Below are 21075 nucleotides of genomic sequence, written 5' to 3'. Positions count from 1 at the left end.
GTTGAGATCTTATGCTTCACATTACTGAGAATTTAAAGTTTTCATTGAAAAAAAATCTATCTAGTGATATCCCAATTATATATTTTATAATGAATTCAATTCACTGCTTCCTGGACCTAATAGTCCCATCAATACACAATTATGTCCTTTGAGTCATGACTCTAGGAGAAACCACAGCATTTTTACCAATGATATTTATCTAAACAATAAGACAATGGGCCCATGATCACTCTAAGAACGACTGGAATCTGGAGGAAAGATAATACAAAGCATATAAATATTAAAAGAAAATTATATGCTTTCATTTCCAAAATGTGGGAATAGGAAGGAGCACACAGTCATGCATTTTATAGTGCAATGGTTGGAAAAGACCAAAAAAGACCAAATGAAATTCTACAAATCTCTCAAGAGAGTGATGTAAGGGTTCCTCCTTAATGTGTCAAACACAGATTTATAAAAATTATATTGCATTTGAAGCATATTCTAGCGACTAGAGCCGAATACAAAAGGCACAGAGAACTGTATGGTCTAATAGGCAATATGAACACTATTTGGTGGACGGGCATGGTGGTGCACGTCTTTAAATCCAGTACTTGAGAGCTCAACATCACCTCAGTCCACAAAGTGGGTTCCAGGACAGCCAGGGCTACTCTGCAAAACCCTGTGTTGAAAAACAAAATAAACAAAACAAAAACCCAAAAAGGCAAAAGAAAAATGACTTAAAGTACAAAAATGTTTCAATTAAAGCAGATTATTTTTGGCACAACGAGAGAGTTGTTAAACATACTAGTTCAAGTAAGACTAAACTAGATAACTTACTTAAAAAGCAAACAAACAAAAAATAGCAGCAGCAACAACAACAACAACACCCTGTGCCCTTTGCCTAAGTCCACAGAATACTTAGGGAGAGTTCTATAAATAAATGAACCAGCAAAGTACTAAGTACACATCATTCCATACAGGGCCAGAGCCCGTGCCTTCCATCTGACATGCCACCGTGCAATCTATGACACACAAGACAGCGACTTTTACAGCTGCTGTCCTTCAGTAGGGATGATGATAAACATCAGGTGCCATTCTCTCCAAGATTAGCGTGTCAGAACATAAAATCACACTCTGGTGTCATCTTGCTATAGGGTCTATGCTTACTTCAGTGGTGCTGGCACAGCTGAAGATGCACTTCAAGGGTTACTTTTAGAGATACACAAGATGTCTCATTACACTACAGTCAAAATTCATTTCCATCAGTTTTATAGACTTAAGGAAGCACCCATTCGTCTTAAAATAGCAACTACTTCCAAAATGTTTAGATTTATAGTAAAGATAAGAATTTCCTGCCCAGAGATTATTCAAATAAATGTGAGCCATAAGCCATGAAGATAACTCCAAAAAGTACTTCAGATTGGCTTTCAATAGTGTTAACTGTTGAAATTTAAATCATAATGTACAGTCTCCCAAGGCAGCTATACGAACATCTACTCATTAAAAACAACAATAACAAAACAAACAAAACTCAAACCTAGTCATTTCTTATAGTCACTCTCTTTATAAATTTACCCCTTCATTTTGAATTTTACTTGATTTAAAAAAAAAAATCCAGATTACCTCATTTTTGGGCTTATCAAGTAAAATGAATGTTTAAGCTCCAGACACTAGAAATTTGGATGAAGTACTATTTAACAAAGCTTAAACACTACATGTAAACTTGATCAGAAAAAGATTATGACTTGAGAATGAAAGAAAAGTAAGTTCACAAGCCACACCTGCCAGAAAACCAGGCAGGCTGACTGCACATCTTTTCTCCCTGTTCATCCCCAGCTCTGCAGCCTTCCCTGCTCACCCCCATCTCCTGTGCATCCCACAGATCTTCCCCTTCTAACCTCCATCTCCCAACCCCAGCAGGCACCCCTGCTAAGCCAAGAGCCCCTCCAGCTTAGGAAGCTTAGGAAGCTTAGGAAGCTTAGGAAGGCCTCTCTTGTTCCTCCAGATCCAACCCCCCAGTCTCATCCCCAGCTCTGCAGCAGAAAACCTGCTGAGGTTTCACTTGCTTCCCTGACCCCATCCCGAATGGGTCACAAAGATCTTCTCCAATCTTCCATCCCCCAACTCATCCCAGTAGCTCCTCCTCTATAGAAAAACTTCCACCAGAGCACACAGCCACCACACTCTCCTACCAGGTATCACCACACAGACCTAAAGTCGTCCCAATCCCAGATGCCTAGATAACCAGCATAAAACTACAATCAAGAACAGCCGGGACAGTATGTCTCCACTAGAGCCCAACAACCCCACCGCAGCAGGGACTGAATATTGCAACATAGCTGAAGTCCAAGAAAAAGACCTTAAAACAGCCTATATAAAGATGGAGAGGGCCTGGTTAATTAAGCCTAACTAGCTCCACGGCAGCCTTCGTTCATTTTCTCACTGAGCCAGCCTAGGCCTCAGCTTGTTTCTCAGAAATAGAGACTTCAGTTACAGGAAAAAAAAAAAAAAAAGGCAACCAATCCAAACTGGCCAAGACATCTTAAGCTTGCTCAACTGCTGGTTTAAGTGGCCCCTAACTCAAGAATAACTCCTGACTTGGCGCCAGCCAATCCCCAGTGCTCTTGGACCTGTGCTTCTTGCTTACACCAATGGAAATACAGAAGACCTAACTGTATCTGGAATTCCCCTAACTGGCTTTAAAAAGAGCCCGAGAGCTCACCTTGTGGTCACCGTTCTTCCTGAGAGGTGATCCCTGCATGCTGGACTTCTGCAGAAATAAACGTTCTTTGCTGTTTGCATACTATTTGAGTCTGAGGTCTTTCCTTCAGTGGGTTTTAGACTCTAACAAGATTATAGAGACCATTAAAGAGAAAGTGATTAAGTCCCTTAAAGAAATATAGAAAAACAATTGAAGAAAATGAACAAAATAGCTCAAGAGTAGAAAATGAAAATAGATTCAATAAAGAAAAAAAAAACAGAGAATTTTGGAAATGGGAAATTTGGGAATTTAAACAGGAATTATAGAGACAAGTTTCACCAACAGAATAAAAGAGATGGTAGAAAGAACTTCAGGCATTGACTATATGACAGAAAAAAATGGACACATCTAAAAATCTCCCAATACAAAACAACATACCAGAAATCTGGAACAATATGAAAAGACCAAAGCTAAGAATAATAGCAATTTCAACACACACACACACACACACACACACACACACACACACACACATTCTCTGTCTGTGTCTGTCTGTCTGTCTGTCTGTCTGTCTGTCTGTCTGTCTCTCTCTCTCTCTCTCTCTCTCTCTCTCTCTCTCTCTCTCCCCACCCTCTCTCACTCACACATCATTACTACCACCACCACTAAAAGGAATAAAAAACCATTGATCAAGTCTTAACATCTTTGCCCCAAACCTAAGGGTAAAAGAAACACCACAGCTTAAATCACTTACTGACCCCCAGACACTGATAGTGGGAGGCTTCAATACCCCACCAATAATAGACAGGTCCTCTAGACAAAAGCTAAAAAGAGAAATCCTGCAGCTAAATGATGTTAACACCAAATGAACCTAACAGACATGTTAGGTAACAGAAATGTTACAGAACATTTCACCCAAACACAAAGGAATAAATCTAGACCTCGTGAAAATTTTTCAAAAATTGACCACATACTGGGACACAAAGCAAGTCTCAACAGATACAAGAAAGTTGAAATAACCCCCTGCATCCCATCAGACCACCACGGATTAAAGCTGGATTTCAGCAACAACAGCAGCTTACAAACTTATGGGAACTAAAAGACTCTCTACTGAATAAAGACTAGAAAATGAAAACTTTCTAGAATTCGATGAAAATGAATATACAGCATACCTAAACTTACTGGATACAATGAAAGTGGTTCTAAGAGGCAGGTTCAAAGCACTAAGCGCATACATTAAGAAAACAGGAGAGATTTCATACTAGCAACTTAATAGTACACATGAAAGCTCTAGGGGAAAAAAATCACACCCAAAAGTAGATGGCAAGACGTGAACTCAGGGCTAAAATCAATAAATAGAAACAAAGAGAACACTATAAAGAATCAGTGAAACAAAAAGTTTGTTCTTTTAGAAAATTCAATAAGAGCAATAATCCCTTATCCAAATTAAGTAAAAGGTAGAGAATATCCAAATAAAATCAGGAATGAAAAGGGGGACACAGCAACAGACACAAGCCAGAGAGGCATAAGGACATAGTTTAAAAACCTGTACTCCACTAAGTTGGAAAATCTAAAAAGAAATTATTTTCTATAGAAACCACTTACCAAAGTTAAATAAAGACCAAATAAGCCTATAACCCCTAGTGAAATAGAAGCAGTGATCGAAAGTCTCCCAATTCAAAATAAATAAATAAATAAATAAAATAAAATAAAAAATAAATAAAAGCTCCGGGTCAGATGGCATTAGAAAGGACACATATAGTTTTATCTCAGAATTCTACAAGATTTTCAAAGAACTAAAGCCAATATTCCTCAAATTATTCCACAAAATAGATATAAAAACCAAACAAAGAACATTACAGATCAATTTCCCGTATGAACTGATGCAAAAAATACTCAATAAAGTAACCGCAAACAAAATCCAGGAACAGACCAAACAGATCTTTTACCATGATCAAGTAGGCTTTCTCCAAGAGCTGCAGGGATGGTTCAATAAAAATCAGGTATCCATAGGTGTATGGATTTATGTCTGGGTCTTCTGTTCTATTCAGTTGACCAATGTGTCTATTAATTTTACATACAGATTGCAGTTCCACCTTCCCACCCTCTCACCCTCTTCCCCCATTCCCTCCCCTTCTTCCCAGAGAAGGGAGCCCATACCACTTCATGTTGAATCAGCACTAGGCTTGACCTCTTCCACTAAGCCTAGACAAGGCTGCCCAGCTAGAGGAAAGTGATCCAATAGCAGACAACTGTGTCTATGTCAATGACAGCCTCCACTCCAGTTGCCCTTAACAACCCACATGAAGCCCAAGCTGTCCATCAGTTCTGTAAGTGTAGGAGGCCTAGATACAGTCCATGCACTTAGGTTCGTAGTTCAGTGTCTGTGAGTTCCCACGGACCTAGTTTAGTTGACTTTGTTGGTCTTCTTGTAGAGTTCTTAGCCCCTTCAGTTCCCTCTATCCTTCCCCCCACCCCGACTCCCCGACATGATTCCCAGATATCCATCTAATCTATGTCTGTGGGTCTAAGCATTTGTTTCAGTCCACCACTGGAGTGGACCTCTCAGGGGACAGCTAGCTTGGCTCATGTCTGCAAGCTTAGCAGAGGCTGGCTCCCCAATCCAATGTATGGGGTCGGTCTCAAGTTGGGCTAGTCATTGGTTGGCCATTTCCATAAACTATGCTACATGTTTATCCTACCCATCTTGTAGGCATGGTAAATTTTGGGTCAAAAGTTTTGAGCAAGGGTTGGTATGCCCCTCTCTCCATTGGAAGCCCTGCCTGCCATACATTACTATAGGTTTGTAGTATGACTTGAGATCAGGAATGGTGAGACCTCCCACAGTTTTTTGTTCAGTGTTGTTTTAGCTAATCTGGATTAGACTTGGGGTGGTGGTGTTTTCTGTCCTTTCAAGATCTGTTAAGAATTGTATGGAAATTTTGGTGAGGATTGCATTTAATCTGTAAATTGCTTTTGGTACAATGACCATTTTTATTATGTTAAACCTACTGACCCATGAGCATAGGAGTTCTGTCTTCTGGTATTTTCTTCCATCCTATCTTTATAGATTTGAAATTCGTATCAAAGATTTCTTTTACTGGCTTGCTTAGAGTTACCCCAATATATTTTATATTATTTGAGGCCATTGTGAAAGGTATGGTTTCTGTTTTCTTTCACAGCTCCTTTGTTATTTGTGTATAGTTGGGCTACTAGTTTTTGTGAGTTTTGTGTTCAGTTATTTTACTGAAAGTGGTTATCAGCTGTAGGAGTTCCCCAGTGGAATTTATAGGGTCACTTATGTATACTATTTTATCATCTGCAAATAAAGATACATTGACTTCTTGCTTTCCTTCAGCCACCTTATTGTTCTAGCTAAGCTTCAAGTACTATGCTGAATAGGTATAGAGAGGGCGGGCAACCTTGTCTTGTTCCTTATTTTAGTGGAACTGCTTTGAGTTTCTATTTATTTGATGCTGGCTACAGGTTTGCTATAAATCACCTTTATTATGATTAGGTCTGTCCCTTGTATCTCCGATCTCTCCAGAACTTTTATCATGAAAGGTATTGAATTTTGTCAAAGGCTTTTTCTGCATCTAATGAGATGATCATGTGGGCTTTTTTCTTATACTTTTTTCCCCCCAAAATAAGGAATTTTATTTATGGACATTGCAAATGTATATGTAGCGACTCAGTCACATCTTCAGTCATTCCTTACATGATTAATAACTAAAAGATTTTTTATTAATTTATTCTTGTTACATCTCAATGGTTATCCCATCCCTTGTATCCTCCCATTCTTCCCTCCCTCCCATTTCCCCCTATTCCCCTCCCCTATGACTGTTCCTGAGGGGGATCACTTCCCCCTGTATATGCTCATAGGGTATCAAGTCTCTTCTTGGTAACCTGCTGTCCTTCCTCTGAGTGCCACCAGGTCTCCCCCTCCAGGGGACATGGTCAAAGGTGAGGCACCAGAGTATGTGAGAAAGTCATATCCCACTCTGCACTCTACTGTAGAAAATGTTCTGACCATTGGCTAGATCTGGGTAGGGGTTTAAAGTTTTACAGCCTGTATTGTCCTTGGCTGGTGCCTTAGTTTGAGCAGGACCCCTGGGCCCAAATCTGCCTATCATAATGTTCTACTTGTAGGTTTCTAGGACCCTCTGGATCCTTCTACTTTGCCATTCTCCCATGATTCTCTCATCTAGAGTCCCAATAGAATGTCCTCCCCTCTCTCCCAGTTTCCTGGTAAGTGAAGGCTTTCATGGGACATGCCCATTGGGCTAATATGCAGATATAAGTGAGTATATACCATTTGAGTCTTTCTGCTTCTGGGTTAACTCACTCATTATGATCATTTCTAGCTCAATCCATTTATCCACAAATTTCGGGAATTCCTTGTTTTTAATAGCTGAATAGTATTCCATAGTGTATATGTACCACAGTTTCTTTATCCATTCCTCTACTGATGGACACTTAGGCTGTTTCCATGTTCTGGCTATTATGAATAAGGCTGCTATGAACATGGTTGAGCAAATTTTCTTGTGTGTTGGAGCATCTTCTGGGTATATTCCAAGGAGTGGAATAGCTGGGTCTTGAGGATATATGATGGATTACATTGATAGATTTTTGGTAAAGAAGCTAGAAACACACACAGATTAAAAGATAGCATCTTCAACAAATGGTGGTCTAAACTGGGTATATCTATATACAAAAATGCAAGTTGATTCATACTTGTTACCCTCAACACTCAAATGGGACCTCATGAACTGAAAAGCTTCTTTATGGATGGATATATATATATATATATATATATATATATATATATATATATATATATATATATATATATATATATATATATAATCTTTTTACTAACTCCACATTTGACAGTGGGCTAATAAGCAAAATATATAAAGACCTCAAGAAACATGATATCAAGACCCAGCTATACTACTTCTGGGTATATACCCAAAAGATGCTCCACCATACAAGGGCATCTGCTCAACTATGTTCATAGCAGCTTTATTCATAATAGCCTGAATCTGGAAACAACCTAGATGTCCCTCAACTGAAAAATGGATAAAGAAATCATGGTACATTTACACTATGGAATACTACTCAGCTATTAAAAACAAGGAAATACTGAAATTGGCAGGCAAATGGATGGAACGAGAAATGATCGTTCTGAGTGAGTTAACTCAGACCCAGAAAGACACACATGGTATATATTCATTTATAAGCAGATATTAGCTACATAATCCAGGATAACCACACTACAATACACAGACATAAAGAAGCTAAATAACAAGGAGGACCCTAGGAAGAACACTTAATTCTTATTCAGAAGGAGAAATAGAATAGACGCCGGAAGGAGTTGAAGAGAGGGAACAGGACAGGCACTACCATAGAGGTCTTTGAAAGACTGCACCCAGCAGAGGATTGCAGCAGATGCTGAGACTCACAGCCAAATTTTGTAGTGGCACACAGGGAGCTTTATGAAGAGTTGGGGGATAGAAGGTTCTGGAGGGGACAGGAGTTCCACAAGGAGACCAACAGAGCCAACAAACATGAGCCAGGGGAGGGAGAATGGGATTGGAAGCAGATAAGGGAGTGGGCTACATTTTGGATGTAAATTGAACAAATTAAAGTTAAAAAATAAAGAAACATGATATAAAAAAACCCCAAATAACCTAAATTCAAAGATGGGGTCTAAATCTAAACAAAGAATTCTCAATAGAGGAAACTCAAAAGGCTGAGAAACACTTAAGAGGAATGTTCAACATCCTTAGCCAGCAGCATAATGCAAAGAAAACTACTTTGGCTTCAAGGACTGAAAATGAAAATAAAAGCAATAAAACACAAACTGAGTAAATTCTGGACATGGAAAATCTAGGTAAGGGAAGAGGAACTACAGATACAACCATCAGCAACAGAATACAAGAGCTGGAAGAGAGAATCTCAGGTACTGAAGATATGATAGAAATAGATATATCAGTCAAAGAAAATGTTAAATCTAAGAACTCACTGACATAAAACATCCAGGAAATACGGGATACTATAAAAAAAAAGACCAAATCTAAATATAATAGGAATAGAAGAATCCCAGCTCAAAAATATTTTCAACAAAATCATAGAAAGCGTTTTCCTAATCTATTGAGATGCCTATATACAAGAAGCATACAGTACAAAAAACAAAGTTCCCCTGTAATCATCAAAACACTAAGCATAAAGAAGAAAGAAAAAACATTAAAAGCTTCAAGGGAAAAAGAGCAAGTAACATATAAGGGCAGACTGAACTACACCAGATTTCTCAATGGGTACTATAAAAGCTAAAAACACCTGGGCAGATGCAGGCTCTTGCAGACTCTAAGAGGCCACAGATGCCAGCCCAGACTACTATACCTGCAAAACTTTCAATCACCATGGATGGAGAAAACAAGACATTCCATGAAAAGGCCAAATTTAGAAAACTATCTATCTACAAATCCAGCCCTAGGAAGTGCTAGAAAGAAAACCCCACACAAGGAAGTTAACTATACCCATGAAAACACAGGAAATCATCTCACACCAGCAAACACACACACACACACACACACACACACACACACACACACACACACACACACACACACACACCCTTGGAATATACAGCCCTAAATGGAACATCTCCATCAAATCTCTTCACTCAGGAGCTCGGGTAACTCTGCCGAAAAGGAGGCAGAAGGTGTCAGAGAGACAAAGGTAATTGGAAGACAACAGGAAAACAAGGCCCACTGAAACATCTGAACAAAGCTCTTATGAACTCAGAGACTGAAGCTGCAGTCACGCGGCCTACACACGTCTCCGTCTCCACCAGGTCCTCTGAAGATACCATAGCTTTCAGTTTAGCACTTTGATGGGACTCCTGAATATATGAAGGAGTGGATCTCTGATTCTTGTGCCTATTCTCGGCATTCTTATTTTTCTGTTAACTTGGCTGGTCCAACTTTGATATGATGGTTTTGTTTTATCTTAATATATTTTATTTTGTTATGTTTTGTTGTTATTTCTTAGAAGCCTGTTCTTTTCTAATGAGAGACAGAAAGGGAGTAGATCTGGATGTGAGAAGAGGTGTGAAGGAACTGAGAGAAATAGAGAGGGGAAATTGTATTTACATTATGTTGTATGAGAAGAATTTATGTTTAATAAAGGGCAAAAACTAAAAAAAAAAAATAAATTTTGGAGAAATCATCTAATCAGTCATAAAATATTAAATACTATTATCATATATGTACAAGTAAATTGCACTCTATCGAGTTTTTAGAAATGTACTTTAATCTCATTCCAAACAAAATTTCTAAATACAAATACATCTCATTCAAATAATTGTTTAACATAGATTCTGCAACTTAAAATATTATAAGGATTCAATATTTTCATCTTTTATAACCTCAATATATTATATATTTAATATATAATATATACACAATACATACACATAGTCAGCAGGATTACAAAGTAATTCTCAAATTTGATCAGTATAGATAAATATTTTTAGACTAAACATAACTATTTAGGATCAAAGAATAAAACAAAATACAGCAGGCCCAAAAGTAACAGTGAGGCTGCAAATGTTCTTATGGCCAATCATCTGAAAAGAACTGTCAAGCTGGGTGGCATACACTTTAAAATAAGACTCTTGCTACTCTCAAGTAGCAGTCCTTGTAGACATTAGGCCTTTATATCCCCATTCAATTTAAAATGACTATGCAGCTTTTCTTACTGTAATATACAGTAGCTTTCTCTTCCTTTCTGTTGGATTTTTTTTTTTTTTGAAGACCAACAGAAGTGACTTTAATTCCTTTCCCTTCCCTAGAGCATGGCTCAGTTTGAAGATTGTTTTATAGGCAGCAACTACGAGTAATAACAGTACCACAACACCATGAAGAACAATCAGTCACGGGAGTCCTAGGAGAAGTCTAACGACTGTTGGAGGTGTGCACTGTAAACCGAGGCAATCAGAATGATCACCCCTGCGGATAGCCCTCTCACATTAGGTATCACAATGAGTTACAGTTCCAATGCCACAGTGTAACAGTGTAACAACCGATCCTGGGATCTTTAAATATTACAACATTAATTCACCCTGAGAGTACAGAGGAAGCATTCAAAACAAGACACTCCAATATAATATGTTTTTCTCCTTTGTATTTGCATTCTTCTTTTGTCAACCTTTCAAGGGCACAGATACTTGAATTTAAAGTGTGACTTGGATATCCGTTTTTGACTGAAATTCATGCCACTGTCAGATATTGATGATAGAAAAGTCCAAAAAGGCTTGTAGAAAAGAGGCAAGCAGCAATCCACCATGTCAAAAATGACAGAAGTCCTCGAAAGAGGAGAGGCGTGAAAATGTTTTTCAAGCTGCTCAGTGCCACCGTGATCTGCGTAACAGTCACCTTCATCTTCCCATCTGGGGATGGTAGCTCGGGGTAAACAGTGTTGGAAGGGAGATTATTATCCAGTGGCCAGGGAGAGACAGCTTCTGGATAAATCCCCCAGGAGTGATTACCTACAATAGTCAAGACACAAAACTTGGTAAGTAAAGGATTTTAAAGACAAAACAAACAAATAAACAACATAAGCCAGAAGATCATCTTAAATCCCACTCATATTAGAAATTAAAAACTTTAGTGATACAGTAAATCATTTTATGTTGAAATAAAAGTAATAATTTTGCTGTTAAAAGTCTACAATTAATTGAACCATGTGACAGAATGATTTTTAAGTAAAGGTGTATTTAAGAACCAAGTCTGACAGGCTCTTAATTCAGTGCAGTCAAGTCTGGCAATGTGTAAGCTATGAATTGGCTGCCTTCACTGGGAGAGCAGACTCAGTTCCTGGAATCCCTTTCTACCTCTACAGCATCACAGCAAATGTCTTTCCTAGAAACTACTATTAATGACGTCAATTGAGAAACTGGTAATGGCTTTCAGAACTGGTTTCACTATAAGCTTTTCTACCTTGCACAGGATGTGAGTCACATACTGTAACTGAGCTACCTGCCCCTTATGGTACACAGGTTCGAGGCACACAGCACCCCGTATGAGTGAGCCCAGTCAGATCATACTGAAAGTTTCTTGGGACTTCTAAACCTATAGGCTGTGGCAGGCTGTCCAATCTAATAAAACAGGGCAACCATGGACAGTCCTGGACACTACCACACAAGAAGATCTTACAGTCCAGACACCTATCTCCTGAAAATCCTTTACCCTTTCAACCTAAGTCAAACTCTCTACAGAATCCTGCAGTTTAGCCAAGTTTGTAAAGACTTGGTAATTATCTAAGTGTTAGGAACTAGTAAACCTTTAATTCATCTGCTTATACACTCAAGCTTAACATCAGTGCTTACCCACATGACTTGAGAACTCTCGAATTATCCTTAAATGAAAACCCTTATAATCATAAGATAATAAAAACATATCCACCTGGGCTTCTAAAGTCAAGACCAGTCAACTTCTATAGTAGAGACTTTCCCCACTCCCTCCGAAAGCTACAACAGGCAGCAGCAATGTCATGAGGTGCACATCCACACTAGTCACAGAAGGAGATTAACTACAGGGAAAAGGCAGAAGGCGCTTCCCGATGCCATGCCTACCTAGTGTCTTCAAAAGCAGGGTTGTGTGAAGCAGCATCACCAGAGGGGCCACATACTGCAGGGCAATTACACACAGGTAATAAAAGACTCGGGCCACCTGCAACCAACAACAGTCTTACATATCTATTACAGCTGACACCTTATGAGTGAATTAAACTTTCATAAGACCATCTAACTGAAATGCTTATAAGTTTTATGAGGAGAAAGCTAACTATTATTAAGTTTACATTTCACTATACATCTACCCGAACTTCAGAAAGGCTTAACCTAAAGATAAAGATTCTGGAATCTGAAAGTACTACAAAACACAAAAAGCAAACAAACAAGCAAACAAACAAAACCCACACACACATTTCAAAGATAAAACAAAGTAATAACATCTCTATGGAGAGCTATTTAAGCATCAAAGTAAATAACTAAAGCAGGCAGACATGTATGAACACGAACTCCTTATAAAGAAAAAGAGTAAGTCTTCATTCTATATGAATATATTTAAGGCTATGTTTTAAATAACATGAAACTATATGAAACTTTAACAAAAAACAGGGGCCCAACCACATAGTAAACCTAAAAAGGAAGATCAGACCATAGGCCCACAATAATGGCGAAATATTACCTACATTTTTCTTCTCTGAAATTTCCTCTAAGAACTTAAAATTCACACAAAAGCACACAAGGACGTTACAGGGAATGATCCGAGGCACTGAATTTGCCACCCTCCTAGTCATAAGGTCTGGACAACATACTGTGATGCTTTCAGAACGAGCTGGCTCCCCGCTCAGCAACAGGGGCATGCCACAGCTCTGCAGCACCAACAGCACTGACATGTAAAGCACCAAAGGCAGGAGGACAGGCCCAGACCATTCCTCAGACTCTGACAAATAGCAGCCTAAGACCACCCCACTTGTTAACAGAAAAATATTAGGAAATGGCAGGTTTTCAACTACAGGTCCGAGTTATTCTCCTCAAAATGGCTTCGGCCGTAATTTTTCAGTTCTGACTGTTATAAAACTTACCATTTTCTGTAGCTCGACTGTACTTATTCGGCCTGCTTCTTTCTTCATTTGATCAACGCATTTCTGAGCCAAGTTTAAATATGCTTGCAGGTGATTTCTCATCATGGCCAACCGCAATGCACACAGCAGGATTATTAACCAGAGTCGCAGAGTATCAAATGTGGCTTCTGTCATTCTATAGATCAAAAAGTTGATATGATGCTCTCAGGGATCCCAATGCATGAACCTAGTTGTGTCATGCACTGTTCACCATGTAGGACATAGGTAATCTATACTCACCTAGAGCGAACTGGGACACCCAGAACAAAAGAGTCCCACTTTGCCAATAATGTATCTAATGGCTTCAATTGTACAAATAATTAAGCAGACAGTTCAGCCAAATCAATGAACCTCAATGACACTTTGTCCCAGAAACTAATAGATTGTGATCTAGGAGAGACACCTGATGTTTACACTGGCCCTCCATACGCGTGCGCATGAGTACACACACACACACACACACACACACACACACACACACACGTATATACACATATACACAGAGCCTCACTCACTGTGGTGGTTTGAATAGGTATGGCCCCCACAGACTCATGTGTCTGAATGCTTGACCCATAGGGAGTGGCACTACTAAGAGGCGTGGCCTTGTTGGAGGAAGTGTGTCACTGTGGGGGCAGCCTTTGAAGTCTCCTATGCTCAAGCTATACCCAAAGTGGCGTGTAGTCAACTTCTGCTGCCTGTGCATCAGGACAGTACTCTTGGCTCCTCCAGTACCATGTCTGCCTACATGTTCCCTCCATGATGACAATGGAGTGAACCTCTCAAACTGTAAGCTAGCTGCAACTAAATGGTTTTTAAGTAAGAGTTGCCTTGCTAGGGCGGCTTGATATCCATGGGAGGTCTCACCTTCTCTGAGAAGAAGGGGGGTTATAAGGAGAAGGGTGGGTGAAGGGCTAATGCCCCCTCCCATCTGTTTGTGGTTTTTCGCTTTACATGAGACCTTCCCTCTTCAAGGTCGCAGTATCAGCTCCCCAAAAAAGTTGCTTCTGGACTTCTGACTTTGGTGGTCTTGTTCTCATTTGAGTAATCCCAAACCCCAACAGAGGGGAGGGAAGAGGAGGGACAGAGAGGTAAGGAGGGAGAGAGAATTCTGATAGGGTTGTAAAGTAAATTAATTAATTAATAAATGAAAAAAAAGAGAGTTGCCATGATCATGTTGTCTCTTTGCAACAACGACACTCCCTGCCCCCAGCCCCCGCTTCCATTCTCCCATTTATTTCAGGGAGCATCTCCTTAGTTCAAGCTCTTACTTGGGAAATCAGTGTGTGCATTTCAACAGTCATGGGAAGCACCTTGGGGCACATGCTACAGGCCAGGTCAGCACCACGCATCAGCCAGTTACTATGCCAAATTACTCACATGGTAGTCCTTTTCAAGCAGAAATCACAGTTCTCACAAAAACAACAATACATCTGTAAAATCCTTAAAAGTCCACAACAAAGTCTACCTTCAATAATAAAATACTTAAAGCGTTTCCTAGCCGCCCAATTTCTGAAAAGATGCCATAAGATTATGTGTTGTCATGCCTGGCTTTTTAGGCAAGTTCTTAGGACCTGAACTCAGGTGTCTGTGTTTGTACAGCTGCCAATTTTACCAACTGAATGAGCCATCTCCCCAACCTGAAACGATTAAAAAAATTAACAAACAAACAAACAAACCCACCTAAAACTCTTGACAGTAGTTCCTCCCTAAACACGTTCTATTACTACATCGTCCATCTGTTCAACAGCAAGTGCCTGGGAAGTGAGCTGAAGCTCAGCATGCCGCTATGGAAGGGACATCATGCTATCAAACAGGTAAGGCAGAGAAGACATCAGAGTGTGATTTTTAAAAAAGTGTTTTCTGAACTCAAGGTCAGAAATGGGATTGAGACAAAAATTTTGCAATCCGCAGTGTTTTGTTTCCTTTTTCAACATTATGAATGCGCACAGCTATAAAACTCCAACGCAAAGGCGCTGCTGGCTAGAAAACACACGCACACAGTATTTTAACAACACATTTCCACTCCAATAAGAAGAAACAAATGAGCCAGGCACAGGAGACTAAGAGTAGACAGGATGTAAGGGTATCTGCAGCCTTGACGCTTCCTTTTCAGAAACCTGTTTGCTGGAGGGTGCAACAAGGAGTGACTGGTAGCAGCACAACCATTGCACAGCCATCAGGGAGGACAATCAACGTCACCAGGATAGACTAGAAGAGGACTGACTCATTTTCCAAGTTCAAGATTTGGTACAACAGCTACTAAGTATCTTCTAACACACAGCAAGTTAATACAAATATCTGAAAATGTGATCAGATGGAGTCTTAGGAAGGAATCTCAGCTGGGGTAGAACTCTAGGTAAAGAAGAACAGGCAGAAGCCATGGTGCTAGTCCACACCTGACACAGCAGTTTCAGGCAAGGGGAGCTAGTCTAAGACTTGGGACCAAAAAGTGAAAAAGAAGCCCAGGTACAGCGGTGTGTGGAAGCGGAGTCAGGTGATCACTGTGAGGTCAGAGTGAGCTGGGGCTGCACTAAGACCTGCTCTCAATCAATCGACCAATCAATCGGCCAATCAATCAATCAATCAATCAATCAGAAAAAACGGGGATAAGGAATTCTTCCCAGATTAAGGTAATAAGGATCTTTATAATACCTTTTAGTTTTCCTTTCAGGCTATAAACACATAAAGGCTTCATTTAGCCACATTTTACCTTTTCAATATTCTATGAGAATATGTGCATGAGTTCAAGCACATTTCCAAACAGAGCAGCGGCATGTCCACTCTGCTTCTGACCGTCACTCTTCCATATACTAACTGATGTGGCAGAAAAAATCCATCATTTTCTTTTTGAACAACACAGTCATTATTTCATCATCTAGTACACTGATGCTGGGCTTTTTTTCCCCATTCTTTCTTTTTTAGTTTTTTGTTTGTTTGTTTTAAGACAGAGTTTCTCTGTGTATCTTGGCTATCCTGGAACTTGTTCTATAGACTAGGCTAGCCTTGAACTCATGAGATATACTTACCTCTGCCTCTAGAGTACTGGAATTAAAGGCATGTGTCACCACTGTCCAGTATAAATAGAAATCTTAAACTAAATTATTAACTTACACACACAAAAACCAAAACAGATGGAGCATATTTAGGTTATAGTTTTGACTGACTTTATGAAATAGGGCAGAAGCAAAGATGGGACAAAGGTGGAAAAAGTTTCAAGAAAAGCCCAGGCCGTGGTATATAAACAAAGTGAAAACGGACATTTGGTATTGCTACATTTGGGGGAGGCTGGAGCAGGGAGAGATGAGAATCTCACTAGGCAGCCCAGCATCTCCCTAAGCAGCATCTTCCAGCCTATGCACCCACCCATGACTGGGATTATTAAGTGTGTAGTGCCGTGTCTGTGTCCCCCAAAATAGATGAACAACAATTAGCCAAACTAACTGTTGAGTCTGCTATCTCATCTAGTTGGTAAGAACAGTAACTACAGACAATTACTATGCAAAAATAAAAAGCTGAGAATCACTGACACACAGCACAATTGGTTTATGACAATGTTAGTTTCCTTGTTTTCCCCAATCTTACTTGTAATCTGTCATGTTAAAGCTATTACTAAGGTTTAGTTATATGTAGGGTACACAATATGTCTTTAGTGGACACTTCCCTAGTTCAAGAGAATTAAGTAAAAAAAAAAAAATTGTCAGCGCATCACTGGCTCTACTCGGATATGTACAGACAACAGTGAAAAGAGCATTCCTAAGCACTTTGCAAATGACTGCTTTCCAAGTGTTCTTTCACTTGATTCCAGCAAGAGCCCTGTGAGGTAGACACCACTTCATTTCTCAGGTGAGGGAAACAGTTAAATAATCAGCCTCAAGTGACAGGTTCAGTGAGGAGCAAAGTTTGGACCAGCTATCTAACCCTTTCCAGATCTGTGATGTAACTCTACAACCCTACAGCTAGCATTCAAAGCAGTTATTAATGTCTTTCAATAAACTCTGTATTTCCTTGACATCTTATTCTGCTAAAACAGAGTTGTCTAACTGGGGATATATGAACAAATAATAATGATAATGATGACGACGATGACAATAATAATAATAATAATAATAATAATAATAATAATTAATAATAATAATTAATAATAATAATAATTTTAAGACATTTAAAATTTTCCTAAGTATGTTGTGGAAAAAAAAAAGCCTTGTCATTTGATAGAGATAGAAATTACAGTATTAGACAATAATAAAAAATATGGCTCTAATTTATCTGAAAAACAGCTCATCTAAAAAACTATGCACCAATCGAAAGGAAATGTTAAAACTTTCAGGATAAAGAAATAAATACCACTTATATTTTCATTGGCATTACTTTTCCTTCATAAGTTTCACAATAGAACAGTAGTAAAAGTACCATAGAAGGATCTAAATAGGCGAAATGACAAGAAAAATGTCAGATGACAACTGGGCATTAGGAGATAGTTATCAAGGTAGGTACAGGCTAATATCAGTGAACAGTAATAATCATTAGCATTTGTTTCAAAGAAAAATAAAAAATAGGTTACATGATGACCCGCAGCTTCCAATTCAAAACTTATCTCCATCATTTCCACTTATATTAAAGAATAAAATACCCCAGTTTATCATAAAACAAAACAAAACAAAACAAAACAAAAAAACTCCAACAACCCTTTAGATATAAGCCAAGTGTGGTGGTGGCATATCTTTAATTCTAGCATTCAGAGAAAGCAGAGGCAGTTGAATCTTTGTGAGTTCAAGACCAGACTGGTCCACATAGTAAATTCGAAGATAGCCAAGCCTACACAATGAGACCCGATCTCAAAAAAGCAAACAAACCAACCTACCTAAAATTTACACAAGTAACAATTAGAGAAGCAGTGTTGATGTAGGAGACAAAGCTCAGTACCCATACTTACAAAGGGACACTTTCTTTACCCAGTGGTGGGTTCATGATGTAGTCTTTGGTGATTGGTTTCACCCAGAGCAGAACCATAAATAAAGGTGCCAAGAAGTTGATATGAAGTAATGTTCTGAAAGTATACAAGGAACACACATAAAAACCCAGAAATGGAACATGCTAGCAAAGTGTAGCCTGGATACTACATTTCTAATCGTTTATTGCCAAGCGGAGTCCTGAAGAGGATGGTGTCATCTTAGTGTCTCAGATAAGAACGTACACACTTAGACAATTAAATGGCTCTGTCATGGCCACTTAACACATTAGAGAGCTCTGAGGCTAAAACTGAGACTTGTTCACTTCTACTCTAGATGTATTTGGTAATCTCTTAAATTCATGATTCAATAAAAAGGTTATTTTAATGATTCTCTAATTTCGGTGATTCCAATGGGACATGCACAGGAGTCATCTGATAATTTTCAACACAGCTAAACAAAACACGTGCTCATTATTCAAAATAAATGACAGTGATTAGCAAAGTCATAATACTAGGAGGCATATGGCAAACGAAACACAACTTACAACTGAGGAACCTTGCAATATGTAATGATCATTTATAATGTTAAAATTATATTAGCAACATTACAAATGGCTTAAATTTGTTTCTTCTTGTACTGTTACAAACACAGCTGAAATTAATTTCTTTACCACATGAAAATAAAGACAACTTACTTTTTGTTTCTATTTTTAGTTTTGTGGACCACATCTTGATACGCAGCTTAGCCTGGCCTCCACCATGTTCCTCTCAGCCTCATAAGGGCTGGAGCTACACACCCGAGCCACCACACCCAGTCTTAATTTATTCCTGACAAGGCTAAAATCCTAATGCAACAAAAGGATTTCAGGACTGAGGTACAGCTTCATCCTTAACTAGTATCTAAACTTGTGTCCCACAGACACACATAGCTGCCAAAACTTTTGTTTTAGGGACAAAAGGCAAACTTGCCAGACAGTTTTTATCACAACATACTGCTTTCATAAGCAACCACAGAGGGGGCTTAACTATAGTTTAATGTACACACAAACACAACATTTTAAAAAATTACTACACAGACAAAAGGTAGAGACAGGGATGGAGATATGGAGCTGAGTCGGGGACTGTAAGTACCTGACGAGGAGGGATAGTTACAACCCCACTACTACACACGTCACAGCGCCCTGCCACAGCAGTGGGGACAATGCTGCTCCTTTGCCACTCAAGTTACCCACAACAGAACTAGCTTGCCCACACTGTTACAGTCCGACAGAGTGCTGTACTACAACACAAGGCTGTAATAAACTGGAAATAAAACAAAACCCAAATCCCCACAGGGAAAAACCCTGAAAACGAAGCCCCATTTTACTAAAGATAGATGTGCCAGCACTCTCTCTAACATCACTAAGCGCTTTATGTTTTATGAAGTGACTTTCATTGCACAGGCTTGCTAAACCATCGAGGGCAGGAAGAAAGAGCAGTGTTAGGTATGCAGTGTTGCTAGGGAACACTCCAGTATCAAGGAGCAGCCCACAGCGGTTTCAGTAGCTTGTGAAGGGCTCCCCTCCACCCACCCTTTTCAGCTTATTTAAATCATAACACTGGGGTGAGTGGACTGCAGTGTGTGTGTAGAGAGAGGAGGGGGAACCAGGTTTTGTCTTAAAAGAAGCCTTCAGAGACATGGGTGGTGGGAAAAAGGCAGGACATAGCAAAGAGCATGCTGAGTAAAAGAAAAAAAGGGGGGATGAAGTAGTCTATAATGGATGGTGGGGTTAAGAATAACTAAACACATACTAAGCATGGAGAAATGGAATCAAGGAGAAAAAGTAAAAGCTAAAGAATATAGGTAAGAGATTAGAACGCAAAGATAAAGGAATTAACTTCATTACATACAGTGTTTTAAAGAACAGTAATTTCAGCAAATATGATTGCCTAGAGAAGCTTAATACACACACACACACACACACACACACACACACACACACACACACACACGCATATGTATATATAAAAGGAGTATTCTCAAATAGGGCTGGCACTGCAGCTAAGACAAGAACCTGGATATAAGCAAAAGCATATAAAGGCCACATTTCTGCTAAGATGTCTCTATCTATAAACAGACAAACAAACAAACAAACAAACCCAATGAGTCAAATAAACAAACAAGCCCCCGGAACAATTACAAAGAAAACAGCAATGAGCTTGGAACCATAGGCAGAGGTTTAAGATGTTCTCTACATTTCACCATCAAAATAGAACTTGGTGGTTAAAACTAACTTGGTATAGGATGCTGCACATTATTTACAATCTCAAAATAAAACACTGAATTATTTAAGTTTAATATGCAGATCAACAACTTAAGGAAAACATTTCTTACAAATATAACTCTTAGGTTTAGAAATACTTAATTATCTTAAATAAAAATATTAAAATATTTGAATAAACAAAATTTAGTATCTCATAATAAAAAATTAAAAAGAAAATTTCTAGAGATCAATGCAAGTGCAGAGAATGAAAGATCATAAATCTCTGAACTAAGAAGAATTAACATAAACCTTGGAATTTTCATTTTAACAGGTAGAAACAAGTTTAACAACAAATGTATTTTTAACGTTGGCTTGAAATTTCAAAGAGAAACTACTTATAGCTGAGAGGAAGTGGTGTGACATAAAATATTAATTTTTAATAAAGTAATTTATTTTATCACAATAATATACCTTAATTAGGATGGAAAACATATATTTATCTG

The 21075-nt window shown here is 38.8% G+C and overlaps 1 protein-coding gene across 7 annotated transcripts in view; it reads right to left on the bottom strand.

The window, feature by feature from the left end:
* Positions 1–9977: 9977 nt before the first annotated feature.
* The window catches only part of TMEM161B (transmembrane protein 161B), an 81681-nt gene continuing 70583 nt past the window's right edge, over positions 9978–21075 (bottom strand). For all 7 annotated transcript variants that reach the window (XM_084800719.1, XM_084800717.1, XM_084800715.1 and 4 more), the window contains 4 exons: positions 18312–18425; positions 13340–13514; positions 12324–12420; positions 9978–11237 (listed from right to left, as the gene is read on the bottom strand). In XM_084800719.1, the coding sequence (XP_084656845.1) occupies positions 10960–11237; positions 12324–12420; positions 13340–13514; positions 18312–18425 (664 nt within the window). In that variant the 3' untranslated portion in view covers positions 9978–10959. The remainder of the gene's footprint in view (positions 11238–12323; positions 12421–13339; positions 13515–18311; positions 18426–21075) is intronic.

Source organism: Acomys minous (assembly GCF_964271855.1).
Source record: "Acomys minous genome assembly, chromosome: 11".
Classification (NCBI taxonomy): domain Eukaryota; kingdom Metazoa; phylum Chordata; class Mammalia; order Rodentia; family Muridae; genus Acomys; species Acomys minous.
The sequence above is the reverse complement of the archived record's forward strand: the minus strand, read 5'-3'. Positions and strand labels throughout refer to the sequence as shown.